This window comes from Opisthocomus hoazin, chromosome 9 (assembly GCF_030867145.1).
Source record: "Opisthocomus hoazin isolate bOpiHoa1 chromosome 9, bOpiHoa1.hap1, whole genome shotgun sequence".
Taxonomy (NCBI): Eukaryota; Metazoa; Chordata; class Aves; order Opisthocomiformes; family Opisthocomidae; genus Opisthocomus; species Opisthocomus hoazin.
The window spans coordinates 39,079,070-39,091,311 of NC_134422.1; the positions used below are offsets into that span (position 1 = coordinate 39,079,070).

Sequence of the window (12,242 nt, forward strand, 5' to 3'; positions counted from 1 at the left end):
AACTGGTATTAAACTAATGTGAGCTGACAGACCATTTCCATGCTCTTTCAGAACAGGCCAAGTTATCATCAATGTATTTAGGAAACTAATAAATATAACTTGTATATAATTTGCTGGTAAATGATAAGCAAGGTTGTTTGTAATGCTTTTGCTAACGTATGGTAAATAGAGATGTGTGTCTGTCCTAATATTGGATGATAAATGTGGAAGATACTCATTACATCTCAGCTATGAAAGTGTTCCTCATGTTTTCATGTGTACGCGCATTCAAGAAGGACCCAGTAGGGTTTCTTTAGCTTTGTTTTCTTTTTACTAAGCATACTTTCTTATAAAGGCTCGATAACTGAATTATTGCAGTTTGTGTCTTCATGCTTATTCTGCTTGGGTGTATTATCTAGCAGATCTTTAGCGTAGCAAGTCTTGCATCAAAATAAACTCAAAAATAGGCTTCAGCGTGATAAATGTTTGTATTTGGACGGAACCTGGGGCAATCCTTCTGGCCTCTGACAGAGCCCCTTAGGGGAGCTGGCAACTATATAGCAAATTGAAGTGTGCAAATCTTCAACCTGGCAGCAGATAGAGTAAATATGTGCAGTGTTAACACAGCAAATATGTGAAGGCTTTTAGTTACGGAGGTGTGTAAATGTTTACAAATATGATTAACTGCAGAGCACAAAATCCGTTCGCAGCATCAAAGGCAAAACTAAAATTACTTTTTCCCACCCCCCTCCAGGATTATGCTGAAAAGAAAAACACGATAGCAAAAGCTCTGGAAGATCTTAAAGCCAACTTCTACTGTGAACTCTGTGACAAGCAGTACTATAAACACCAGGAGTTTGACAATCACATTAACTCTTACGATCATGCTCACAAACAGGTAAGAGGAATCTGCTCGCTACTTCCACTTAGTTTCAGGTAGAATAATGAAATAAGATGTCCTTCAGGTGGGCTTGGAAATCACAGTTGTCAGTTGTGGCCACATTTCGGGTTTTGGGAAGCCAAGTACACTGTTTTCTTAAAAACAAGTCTTTACGTGAGATTTTACAGTCAAAAATTCTGAGATGGAAAGAAATGGAAATGTGAACAGTTAAGTTGTGAAGAGGAACAGGGGATGGTGAAAAATATGATGAAAAAAGTAAATGTACAGTTTCCTTGTTATCAGTGTAATTTTTCACATAAAGAATGGCTGTGGTATACCTGAAAGATTACAGGGAAGCATTTGTTGCAAGATGTGGATAGGAAACTCGACATACTCTTTGGTAAACTTCCTTTTTGCACAGATACAGTTCTGAAATGGGCTATAATTTTACTTAACTGCACTGAATATAAAAAAAAAAAACATGGTAATGAAAATTTACCAGCTCACCTTACAATAAGTTGTGCGTAAGCTTTAACACATGGGTATCTATATTCTTGCCACCACATTTTGTCGTTGCACCTCCCAAGTTGCGTGTTGGCTTTGGTAACGTAAAAGCAGCGCTTCCACATACCGAGCGAGGCAGTGCATCCCAGTGCAACGTCCTGGCCGCTGCAGGGGCCCGGGCTGCGTGAGTCAGAGGGAAATGCAATGCATCTTAACTCCACTGAAGGGATATGTAATGGTAATGTAAAGATACGTAATAACTGCACAGGAAATTTCTACTTAGTCCACTTAGCTGCTAATTATCCTGTATCTGTCTTTTTTTTTATTTGGTGAGATCATACGGTTGTGGATCTGGATTGATTGCTTTTCATTCTAATTGCATCTCCTCTGGTAGTTCTGCTCAGAGTGACCGTAGATGGATTGCTATACAAGTTTTATACCTGTATTATGTAAGCCAATGATTTGCTTTTCTTCAGCACTCCTCCCTGAAACACTTCCCCCTCTCTCTCACTGGTATTTTTATTTAGCGCGTAATTTATGCTGTCAGCTGTAAATTTTGTGAGTTCTAGCTGCAGTTTTGCGAACTATGGAGATGTGGACCTCAGCAGCAGTAGCAATCTGTGAGAAACTGGAGGGACAGATATATTAGATAAGAAATTAGCAGGTAGCTTCATTGCATGCCATAGACATTTATTATGAGTTGTGAATATTTTTAGTTAAAATACAACTGGAATTGGTTCTCTGGGTGTTATGTCACACAGCAGCACCTGGTTGATGGAAGGCAGGAAAAAAGAAGCCACAGGCAGTCTTCCCCACTTGAACTCTCTTAGGATTTTTTTTTTCGTAAGTGCTCTGAAGTACCTTTAAATAATGAGAACCCGCAGGCTGCCGTGTTCATTCCTCTATTCAGTACGGATGACAAATTGAATTTGAGACTGAGGTCAGGTGTGAGTCTGAACCAGGGGCTGGTTTCCAGTGGTTCACATAGCTATTCTGGTTTTCTGATGGCTTTAGACAGGAGATGTTGGGCACTGCACCAGTGTCTGGCAGAGCGCAGCAGATCCTACCTCTCCATCTTTTGTGTAGGGGCCTGTGTGTCGATGTTTGCATGTGGCTTTGTGGATATTCAGTGAAGCACAGAAAGCCATCCTCTTCCTCCATGAGACATCCACAACTCTAATCTCCCTGGTAGGAAATCAGACAGAAATTTGTAGTTTTCCAGTAGAAAAAAAATGTATGGATGCTGGTTTGGATGAAGTGATAATTTTCTGCAATATTACTGGCAAATAAGACTATTGATTCCTGAGATTAAAACGTTAAGTCAAGTTTTCTTCTGGAGCATTTTTTGTGGTGGTTTCTATGGTGTTGTAAAGATAAACCACTCTGCTTCACATATTCGGGGTGAAAAAGGGGGCAGGCAGCATATGCTGCAGTGCAGGCTCACTCAGATTTGCTGTATTTTCAAGGAACTTCATACCGCGTGCCTTTTTTGAGCAACTTAATTTTACTAAGTGTGCTAGAGCCATTTGCAGGTGCTACTGTTGGCTGCTCTGATTTTTGTCTTGAAACTTCCTTCCTCAATGGCAGAGGTTCGCCAGCAGTTCAGTGAGAGGAACAGATGACCTGTCTTTGGATTTAGCTTCATATTTTTCTCTAACGTTTTCCCTTTGATCACATGTTTCCACTTATAATGGACAGGTAAGGGGAAGCACTTACTACAGAAAGTTTCCCATGATCCAAGAATAGTTGCAAGCATATGCAGCCAGTTTGGTTTTGGTTATCCCAGCACCTGACAATGGTTTTACCATAATCAAATGGATGAAACCTGTGCCTAAACCTGAGTTCATCCCAGCTCTTCTGAAAAGCCGTATTTGGTCCTAATTAAGCTCCCTGTTATCGCACCATTTCAGCCATGGGCTTGTTTGTCAGAGAAAATGTTCATAACAGCTTCTGTACCTCCATTTTATTGTAGAAGATTTTCTTTTTTACTTTCCATTGATTCAGAGGATGCTAGAACAGAAAATTTACAGGATTAAAATATAGGATTTTATAATTAAGTGGGGTTTATCCTCCATTGGATGGGGGCCCTGTACTGCTAGGGGATCGGTTATGTTTGGATTTATGGTGTCTCATAGCTTCTGAATACCCACTTTGAGATGGTATGAGGTCCTTCTGACTGGCCCAGAAAAAAAGGATAGGGATAGGGCAAAACTAAATTTATTTCCTAGGACGTGAAGGAGTTCAGACTAGTGCCTCAGGATCTCCACTGCCTCTGTTAGAATTTTCTTGTTCTTAGCTTTGACAGTGTGGTTTGGAGAGCAATATCTGTAGCCTTTGTAAAATTCTCCTGGCAAAGCAACTTGCAAGCAGTCAGTGGTAAAGGAGAAAAATGAGCACTTTTGTTTGCTTTGAAAGCCTAGACAAAAAAAGAAAAAAAACAGAATATAATGCAGGTGTCTTTAAAAATGATATTGTTCTGGGCTCAATACAGAGAGAAATGTAACTGAGGCAGAACTGCTATTATTTAATATAGTAATGAGAGAATTGCTATTTGATGATGATAGTCTAAAATCACGGAATACAGCTTTTGAGACCCGTGCCAGGGCTTTAAAAACATCTCTATGATTTTACACAGCTTTTCTTAAGTATTTGGAAGTGCACAAGGAGCTCTCTGGAGTGCTGTATTTGTGCAGGGTGAAAAAAATCCTGCCTGTGTTCCTCGAAACACTGCAGATTTGATAAATGTGGCTGAGCATGAAGTCAGAGGCTCTGAATGACCTTCCTTTCGTAGTCGTTCGGAGTCGGTGAGTTGTTTTGTCTTGTTGGTGAAGAAAGCTGGATCGCACCACTGGGTCCCCTACATCAGTCATTCCTCGACTTTTCTTGCTACAAGAATGAAGTGGTTTTATTCCTGTGTTTGAAAGTCTTCCTCTCCATCCCAGAACTTCTGATTAATCGCCTAATATCTCGGCCATGCACCCGAGCTTGGTGCTCTTTCCTCTCCCAGGAGTGCTCTTCCAAATATCAAACAACAACAACAACAAAAAAAGCTGTGATGAAAAATAAAAGTAATAGCCCTAATGTATTTGCATCTAGAGATGCAAATACAATCAAGTAAGTAAATTATGAGTAGGAATTTTTCCCCACAGAATCAGGGGTCATTTCTCAAACAGTGTCTCCCTGGATGAAAATTATCTCCCTGTTCTAAAAATGTATTTAACATTGTATGCAAGTACTGAAACACAAATTATGCAGGAGGACTAAATTAGTAGGTGTCTTCTTTCCCTGTTACAGACGCAGCTTTCTCCTGTCTACATTTTGCTCCTCTCTACATGTTTTTCTTCTTTGCAGATTTGTTAGGAGATCAACGCCAGATAGGTTAGGGAATATCAGTCTGTCGCCGATCAGAAGTCCAGACTTTGAACGTCTTTATGTCTTTGAATACGTATTCCATGGGATATAGGTGAAGGAAAAGAAATTTAGAAGTGAGTGTGGTTAGGCATAACAAAATAAAAACGTAATTTTACTAAATGTATACCTCCTGTGAGGTATGAAGCACATAAGGTATAAAGTAAGAGCAGTATAGAACATTTGTAGATTTGTAGATTCTCAGCAAACGATCAGTTGTTTGACTCTGCAATTTCTAAACAAAGCAGCAAATCCTTGTAGTCATCATTACAGCTTTTTTTTAAAAAAAAAATCTCACTATAGAGTTTTTCCCTCTTAAAAGAGAAAAGATCCCATCTCTTCTACTTGGTTGGCGGCTGCCGAGGGTGCACGGCAGTGGCTCTGCTGCTCACGCCGGGGTCAGCTCAGGGCACCGCGGTGGCTCTGCTCACAGGCCATCTGCAGCTTCTGGCACGGCCAAGGAGTTTCAATCTGTCTGAAGGGAAACGCGACACGTGCTGGGAGAATGGCAAAGTGAAGCAAATTAACTATTTACCGGGAGCAAACAGTAGTTTATGTTGGTTTTTTCAGACCTGGTTTTTGCAAGTTTAGTCCCACTGTGGAGCTATTTGAATAAAAGACAGAGGCAACATGTTATATACCATCTAAGAAATACAGAAATAATGATTCTCAAAAAAACTGTCATCTTCTAGACCAGTAAGTCAGTAAAGAGCTTTATTGTAATACAGAATAAAACCTTTAAAAGCTTCAAAAATGGTCTGATGATTTGCTTCATAAGCAAAACAAACGCGATATATAGTGGGTCAGCGTTTTGAGGATGTTCACCAATAGGGGATTTCATTAAATAAGAATATTAAAGCTTCTGTTCCTCGAGTTTGAAGTGTAGCCCTTCCTGTGGGTGAGCTGGAGATGGTTACCTGATAGAGTAATGGTGAAGGGGATCACAAGGAGCGATGCAGAGCAAGACAGCGCTCGTTTCGTGACGTGTGTCCGGCTTTGCTAGGTTCTGCGTGACGAGACGTGCCTGAGAGGAGAGGCTGGAGGCAAAGCCCGAGGCCGGCTGCTCTCAGCTGGGTCCCATCCTTTTCCACCGGTGAGCAGCTCCATGCCGCCTGACATCGCACTGCTTTTTGCTGGACCTTGCTGCGGGCTGAGCCCAGCCAGGAGGGATGTCTGAGATGACAGAATAAACAAGAAGGCCACAGTGAGATTTTATGGCTGTGAAAATCCCCGAGAGCGAGAAAATAAATCACTTCTTCAAGCACCAGCTAGGCTGGTCTTGGATCAGAGAAATGCCTGTATGTGGCACTGGCAGCATTATTTTTACATTCCTTGCAAGTGTAAAGAAATCATTGCGATACATTTCAGCGCGCTTTCTCTTCTACGCAGCTAGGTGACTTCTCACTGTTAATATCGGATAGGATTCTTGCAGCTGGATTTTCTGGAATGGAGAAGTTTTATATTCCTTCTCTTACTTCAGGTTGTTTCTCACGTTAGAAGAGAAGCAACATCTTGGTGTGTCCTTATGGGCAGGCGATCTTAAGTTTCCGAATGTTAAGCAAGCGTAGATGAAGTTTTAAACATTTTTGCTTGAATCGATCTCGTGTAGCTCTTTCTTACTGTTGTTATTGCTTTCCCAGAATGTAATGTGGCATTTCTTCTTATATTTCTTTTTTTTTTCCCTCAGGAAAAGATAGTCATCTTTGTAGCCTTTTTAAATATTAAGGGAACACAGCCACTATTCAGCTGTGAGTTCATGTACATACGTGTATTTGTAATGCACATATAACCATGAAATGACCCCCTCCTCTTCCAAACGCACGCTGCTCTATCGGTGTATTTCAAGTGTTTTTCCATTAATACTGCATTATTTAATGATATTTTGTGGTTGAATTGGGGTTGGTTTGTTTGTTTTTTAGTAAAATGCTTCCTTTTAAGTTTCAAGTGCTTACACTGACAGTAATGCTATGAAGGGTCGTCACTAAGCCTGTTAATTCTAGCTCAGCACTGCAGGTAGCATTGGAGCAGAGTATTGCAACAGACTTTGTCCATCCTTTCTCAACTCCTTTAATCAAAAAAACCAGCTAAGCTGGTGCCATTTTTCTGAAGGGAAAGGCAGAATTGCCGACGTGACAGGACCACACTGAACCACGAAGGAGGAAGGAGACAGAAATGAGGATCTCGGCTCCTTCACGGTGCGAGGCTGTGCCCAGGGCAGACGCTGGAGAGACGTTGCCGAGGGGCAGCCTGGCTCTGGGTGGTGGGCTGCCAAGAGCCGCTTCTGGGGCTGCCCCGGGCTGGGGTAGGCGGTCAGCAGCGGCAGCAAACCCCTCCTGGGTACCAACAGGAGGAAGCGCAGGAGGTCGTTAACGAGGAGGTCATTAGCAGGAGCTGGCAGGCTTCAGGAAAAGGGGAGGTGTAGTCCCATTGCATGGTGTTTTGCTGGTCTGCTGCTGATGCATCCTGCGTTGGAAGGCTGCAAGTGGTAGTCGTTATTCCCCTCTACAGAATGTGTTTTAAAATTAAGCTGTTAAGTTCTGTTACTTACGAATATTTCAGTACATTTAGGGAGAAATGGTCCACACTGTTTCCTGAATGAAAGAAAAAAAAATCTGGTTTTTTTCCAGTTTTTGTTTTACCTGTAAAATTTAATCCCAGGAATTGGCTTCTTGATTGGTATCAGTGTAACAGAACATTCAGGCATTCTTTAGCTCAAAACTTGTGCTCATGGGTTAGATGAGGGTATTCTTGAGTAAAATATTAATACTGCAAAATCCAGTTTTGTTGCCAGCTAGCATTCTGTTTCCTCATTGCCAAAAAAGAGGTATCAGTATGTTCCTGCCTTAGTAATTATAACAGAAATGATACTGCATAACATTTTCTGGTTTGGGAAATTCTGTTCTGTAATAATATTTGATTAACTGACTTATTTTTTCAGAAAAAGTGTTTTTAGAACAAACATAATTACAGTAGAGAAATATATACCCTATCTGTCCCACTAATAGCCTGTAAACAGAGTATTAGCCCCATGCACTGACACATCTGATTCCACAAGGAGCCTGTTCTTTAACAAAGGAGTAGCTTTACCCGACTGCAGCCCTTCCTGAGTTTAGAAACTTGGTGTTTATCCTCAGTTCTTCTAATTTTTTGCTGTTTTGAATTATTGCAGCCTTCTCCTTTCCGTTCTTTTCAATACCCAGATCAGTCTGATAACCTGATAAATCACTAATGTTATGTTTCCATGCAAAAAAATTACAAATTTGGTTCAACCACCCATTGCTCATTTATTGTTATTTTCCAAATCTAGATCGAACAAGTTATTTTTGGGGGGGAGACAAAAGAATATGGCACCAACACAAAGAGGGAGGGAGGAATAATGGACAAGAGGAAGCATGGTTTAACTCCGTGTATCCTGCGTATTTCTCTCACTGGCATGCATTTCTGCTGTTGTCTGGTTCACTTTTTTATTTAAAACCATACTCATAAATTTCTGTTCAGCTTTGCCTTTTTAAATCAGTTCATGAAACTTTTGACACGTAACTTAGCTGAACTTGAGGCTAATTTCAAGCTTTGCTTTACCGTATCAGCCCTTACCACGTTTCTGCTGTTTGGCCGACACTGTTGCAAAAGAAAATACTCTTTTCTATTCAGCACTAAGATAAGCATGGACATGATAACTGGGATTTGAAGATAGGAAAAAATATAGCATTTCAAGACATGATGCCTGAAACATCATACATATTGTAATACATCTTTTGGCATACAGTGTTTTGATGGGGAGAAATTACTAACTCATGTTATACAAACTTGGAGATCAGATGATAGTTTACCTGTCACTTGCTGTGTTGTATTAGGCTATAGATCAGCTAAGCAATTATCTGGAAGAAAAATATTCTTTTTTATTTTCATTCATTTCTTAACAGACTCAATCTCCCAAAGTTAAATTAAGCGTTATTATGGCTGCAAAGTTCACACCAATCAACAGAATACCTTTTCTGTAATTGTCAGAAATTCCAAATGCAGTTCCATTGCTGCCCTGAAAGTAAGCAAGTAGAATATACATTAAGTGTAAGTAATGAATAATATGAAAAGCATTTTGTTACTCCATGGTTTTGACCTGTCAGTGATCATAGAGAAAAACAGTATTTACAATGAGGTTTTAGACTTTCTTAAATTAAAGAGAAACTAATGTGTTGCTAATAACACATTAAATTCTGACCTCTCAAGGTGAATAACTTTTTTGTGACATGAACATGGTTTAATTTCCTAAAACAATTCAGTAGTGCATGTGAATGGTTACTACTCTATGCCTGATGCTGCAAAAGCCACCTTATAGTTTCCTGTTCGCTATGCAAAAAAAAAAAAGGTTTGGGGTATTTTTTTTTTCCCTTGGTAGCCCTGCTAGAACTGTATTTTACGCCCTGCAGCTTCTGCATGTTGGTTTACATGTGAGAGTTCATTCTTCACTGGGAAGAACTGCGCAGCCTTTTCAGTTCAAACCACAGTAAAACTTAGGGTAATTATCGCGGTCTTTGCTGATCCTGGGAAAGTCACTGCTTCATTCATTTCAGAAAGAGCTTGTTCTTTTTTCAGTGGTGGTTCTGACCTGTTGACGCAACAGAACGTGGCCATCAGCGTTGCCTTTTGTGAAGGGATGTGATGAGACAAACTGTATGGAAGTGATTGTTGCTTTCTCTTGAGTGACAACTCCTGCTCAGTCTACGTGTAGGACGTGCAGTAGGACAGCGGGACCTCTGCAGAGCCAGGGCTTAACTTACACATCTAAGGAACGGTTGTATGCCTTGAGTGGGCAACCAGTGCTGTGGTTTCTTTAGGCAGAGTAATGCTGCTCTAAAAGCAATGATTCCTGTGTGGGCAACCAGTGCTGTGGTTTCTTTAGGCAGAGTAATGCTGCTCTAAAAGCAATGATTCCTGTTGTTCTCCATATTTTAATTGCAGCTCAGTAGCAGCTTATACAGACATGTCTTCAAGTTCCTAAGCCACTCTAGGAGCATTCAGCCAAGTCTAAAATATAAACTTGGATTTTTCTTCTTTTTTCCACATGCAGTCGATGCAGCCTTGGAACAGTTCAGCCGCAGAGCTTCTTCTGTCTTTGGGGCTGGCTTTTTGGGTTTGAGCTGCAGTGGTTGGCTGGTTGGCTTTTGTTTCGGTTTAGTTTTTAATTAGTGCTCCAACTACGGCTGTCCAGGAAAGGTCTGAGTGACTCCCCAGTTTAAACTTTCCCCAGCCTCACACTGCAAATAAATGAAGTAAGAAAAACTTGCACAAGGGCTCTGTGAGCATTTGAAGGGACAGACTGGGTGAGCAGGAGTGCGGTCCGGTGTGACCTCTGTTGACAGACAGGCAGTAGCACTCATTTAAGGACATTTCGAGAGTCAGTGGAAAGGAAAGCCAGAAGTGTGCCCCTGCCTTCAGTCCTGTTTGTATTTTGGATTCAGCTGAGCCTTTTCCTTCATCTCAAGGATACCATACACTGTTATTCCGTTAATAACTCCTAGTTTCTCACTGTGCTTTCACCTGTGCTTGTTCATGACAAACGTCCTTGTGACAAACCTGAATTATTCTGTAAGGACCTTTCAGTTTCTTCTGAAGTCTCTGTGTGTGGCAGAACAGTTGCGGTTCACATCAAACCATTGAAAGTGTTGATGTCTTTTGCTTGAATGATTTATTTTATTTTCGTAAGACATTCAATCTGCAGAAGACAGTATAAATTCAAGCAGTCTACATGACCGTGCCTCCCCCTTGCAGGCATTCTTCTCTTTCCTTGAATTGTCTGTTCCAACAGTATGTTTTATCTTCTCTTAAATTAGAACCAACAAGACACCAATGTTACACTGTAATATAAATTATGTATAATATAGAATATATAATTTTTAGCACAGAAATTCAAGAAAATCTTAAAAATCTGTTAAATGAAAACCTCCACCTTCTCTAATGCTGATTTTTATTTATTTTTAACCACCTTTTTTGTATATTTTTGTATAGCTATTAAGTGCTTGCTTGCACTGGCATCCGTATGTTCACATCTGGTACAGGATCTCCTTGTGTTACATGATTTATAACCACAGAGAGATACATCAGCCTATAAATTGCTTGTAATGAGAGCTAGAACCAAAGCAAGAGACTCACAGCGACAGCGTGGAAGAGAAGGGTTACAACAGTACTAGAGGTTAGGGATCATTATCACAGACTCCTGTAAGGATCAGGTCGTCTCCTCCTCACCTCTGCGCATCTTTCTCCTCTACTATTATTGTTGTCCTTCTCCTGGCTGCAAGAAAAACAACTGTCCCCCTGGCCAAAGGGGGCTTTGCTGGAGGCACACCGAGTACTGTGAGTGCTGCCAGAGCACGGCATTTGTTTAAGGACATCTAAGGTTATCAGTAGTCTTTGTCTCACGGACAAAGTCTGTCACTAGGTATGACAAAAAATGGAAGGCTGTGTTGGTTTGAAAATCAACTCACGAATGGGACAAATTAGAACAAAGTAGAATAAGTGAAAGAAGCATTAAAATGATGCTTATCAGACTCATCCTAAGTTGTTTTCACTCTCTTTTGTTAAGCAAGCATTAAGCTAACATGGATGGTTCTCTTCTCTTTTGTGAGACAGAGGCTCACCTCTCCTTCTGTCTCATCTCTCTTTGCAGTTCCACTTCTCTGCCCCAGTAGGAGACTTTTCTTCTATGCCATCTCGAGACTCATTTATCACTTAATGAATCTTTCTTTTTTCCTTTGTTTGAATGTGAGTACAGCACATGCTACTGATGTGGGTTACTTCCATTTTCTTCCCTCATTTCCACCCACAGTTACGTGATTTGCATTTCTAAACAGTATCCCAATTAGAATATTTTCCTGGCGTCAGCCTACTATAGAAGTTTGTTTAAAAGTTATGTGTTGTATGATGGCAAATATATTACAAATACCATCGAATATAAATTATTATAGTTACCTGTGAGTGTTATATACTCACTCAAGAAGAACACGGGTGAATCCTAACCTATCTCACATCTGCTTTGCCTACAAAGGCAGTAGACTCTTCTCTGAGCACTTAATGTTTGCTTTGCATGGTGGAAGCTCTAGTCCGAGTTACTCCTTAGTGACCAACACTGCCAACATCTTCAATGGCCAGACCAGATATAACTGAGTTCAACTTTGATCTCAAAGAGCAAAGAAGGTTTTGGGGGGGCGGGCGAAATCACTGGCGGATTAACAGCTAAAAAAATACAGGGAATATTTGCAAGGAGGCTTTTGTGTTCAGATGCTTAGAAGTAGGTCAGGCCTGAAGCAGATGTCCATCCACCCCATGCCAAAATTCCTGTGTGCCATATGCATACCAAGTCTATTTTAGAATCCTTTTTCTTTTTTTCTTGCCTCAAATAAAAATCAGAGTGAGGAGGAGTGGCTGTCCAAACAAAGCTCTCCTAACAGCTGAGCGATAGGATTGGCAGTGGTGA

General features: G+C 40.7%; 1 protein-coding gene across 1 annotated transcript in view; it reads left to right on the forward strand.

The window, feature by feature from the left end:
* The window catches only part of ZNF804A (zinc finger protein 804A), a 154,591-nt gene that overhangs the window by 117,593 nt on the left and 24,756 nt on the right, over positions 1–12,242 (forward strand). Inside the window, exon 2 of the mRNA XM_075430372.1 lies at positions 734–877. Within this exon, the coding sequence (XP_075286487.1) occupies positions 734–877 (144 nt within the window). The remainder of the gene's footprint in view (positions 1–733; positions 878–12,242) is intronic.